This window comes from Solanum dulcamara, chromosome 10 (assembly GCF_947179165.1).
Source record: "Solanum dulcamara chromosome 10, daSolDulc1.2, whole genome shotgun sequence".
In the NCBI taxonomy this organism is placed as follows: domain Eukaryota; kingdom Viridiplantae; phylum Streptophyta; class Magnoliopsida; order Solanales; family Solanaceae; genus Solanum; species Solanum dulcamara.
This window is the reverse complement of record NC_077246.1, coordinates 51947929-51950166: the sequence shown is the minus strand read 5'-3', so window position 1 is coordinate 51950166 and position 2238 is coordinate 51947929. Positions and strand designations below refer to the sequence as shown.

The 2238-nt window shown below is 27.4% G+C and overlaps 1 protein-coding gene across 1 annotated transcript; it reads right to left on the bottom strand.

The window, feature by feature from the left end:
- Window positions 1–265: 265 nt before the first annotated feature.
- On the bottom strand, window positions 266–837 carry LOC129871125 (uncharacterized). The gene has a single exon (XM_055946005.1). It carries the CDS (start codon window positions 803–805, stop codon window positions 407–409), a length of 399 nt encoding a protein of 132 aa, XP_055801980.1. The 5' UTR covers window positions 806–837; the 3' UTR covers window positions 266–406.
- Between the last annotated feature and the right edge of the window lie 1401 nt (window positions 838–2238).

Sequence of the window (2238 nt, the reverse complement as noted above, 5' to 3'; positions counted from 1 at the left end):
AAACCCACCGGGAACCCTCGGATCCCAACCCGAACCCCTCACTTAAGTCCCAAATGGTATATATTACTTATACAAAGTCCCGGACTTGAAAACATAAGATCAATTCTTAAAATTCAAGTTTGAGTTGTTAAACAAATGCATCGTAATCTAACCCCATTAAAATTGAACGAGTTGGACAGGTTAGTATTAATTGGTTAATTTTGTGCTCGATGAAGCACTATCACGTGAAACAAGTACAAGTAAAAACAAACATTAATTGATGAAGTAAATATATTTTTATTTACAACTACATTGGCATTAACTCAGTTCTATCAACAGAAAAGTTGAAACAAATTTTTTTTTAAAAAAGACAATTATTAATAGAAGGACATGCTATTTTTTTGAATTTGATTGAGCAGGTATAATTCTAATGATCTTCAGCAAACATCACTCCTCCTTTACCATGATGTCCATTATCAAATGTCATAGAACTTGTGGGAATATTTGAATGATCTCCATTTGAAGCAGCCACTTTTGAATTTGGAAGTCTCTTATCAATACCAAATTCTATGTCATGACCATCTCTGCCTTTGAGATGGATGTCATGATTTTGTTTTGTTGGGTAATGATCTCCATGTCTTCTTTTGTTACAAATGCGTCCAATTACGCAAGAAAGAAGAGATATAACCAAAATCACAGCTAGAATAATGAAAACTGTGCCAAATGATCCGTTTGAATGAGAAGAAGATTGACTATTTGGAGTATTTTTGGGTTGAACAGGCATATCGTTAGGAAAACCATCAACTGGTTGCTGTTGCTCAGACATTTTCTTTGATTGGAACAACTAAAAAGGTACAAATTAATGCTGCCTAATTAAGGGGTTTGATTAGAATTTTAGGCAAGAATCTTGTGTTTTCTTTGAGTGGACACAAAGGAATATTTAGGATATGTAATGGAAGAAAGTAATCAACTTGGAGAACAAATGTTGGATGGTTACGTGCATACGTTGCATTCTAAGGTGTGAATTTTATTTGCCATGCACAAGGCTTTTAAGATGCTAGGAAAATACAATTTACAAAGTATTTTAGATATTTGCTCATATTCACTATCATAAACTGCTTCTTGATGAGTTGGATTGAGATAGTAATGAGTTATTGTTACTGCCTCTAACTTATTAAGACAATTTTGTCATCTATATATTGTTGCGTAATTTAGGGAGAATTTCTTTATACCTCAAAACATAATTTTCAATATAATATTTATGTAATTTCTTAATTTTTAGATTCATTAATACAAGGTATATACGCAACGCGCATAACCAGAGACTAATTGCTTTGTTAAGAGGGAGATCTTTACTTGTTAGATTTACTAATTATTTTTTTTGTCGATATGTATAAATTATACATTTATATATAATTGTATAATTATGTATTTATTATGTGCTTACTGGCTATTTCTAATTCAAAATGGGTAAAAATACCCTTAAACTATGTGAAATTTAATAAAAACGCTTTCAGTTAATAGTTTGGTCTAATGATGCATTTGTCATCAATAGTTTGGTCCAAAAGTGCAGCTATTATTACTTAATGAGTTAGAATGTCCATTTTAACAAGTAAATATATTATTTCTTTTTATTTTAAAATATTTTTTCCTAATAATAATTTTTTTTAATTCGAAAATGGTTATCCTAGCTACTTCAATTCATAAAAGATCAAGAAATATATTTTTTTCTATTTTATTAGAAATTTTCTTACCGTTATTTAAATTAAAATAATGATGAGTTACTATGATCCTATATAAATGACTTATATTATCAGTTAAAAAAGTACATGAAGTTATTCTATTTTAACGTTAAAAGAAATTAAGAAGAAAAAATTATTTCTTAACTTTTTTATTAGTTAAAAAGATTTTAAAAGAAAAGATACAATTTTTTTAAAATCAAAGATAGGCCAGAAGGCCAATTTATTAAGAGAAAACTGCACGAATAAACATGGGAAACTTACATAAATATACAATATTAAGAAAATATTTACCATTTATAGCAATAAAAAAAATTCACTGAACACTTATAATAAATTTATAATACAGTCTTAATACATATTGCAGAGAACTATTTATAAAACATATATAATACAAGTTTTATAGATGGATAATACATTTATCACATATTTTAATAGACTTATAATATATTATGTCAGTTTCTTACTATACAAACATAATATATATTTTAAAACACTTATAATACATTTATATTGTATG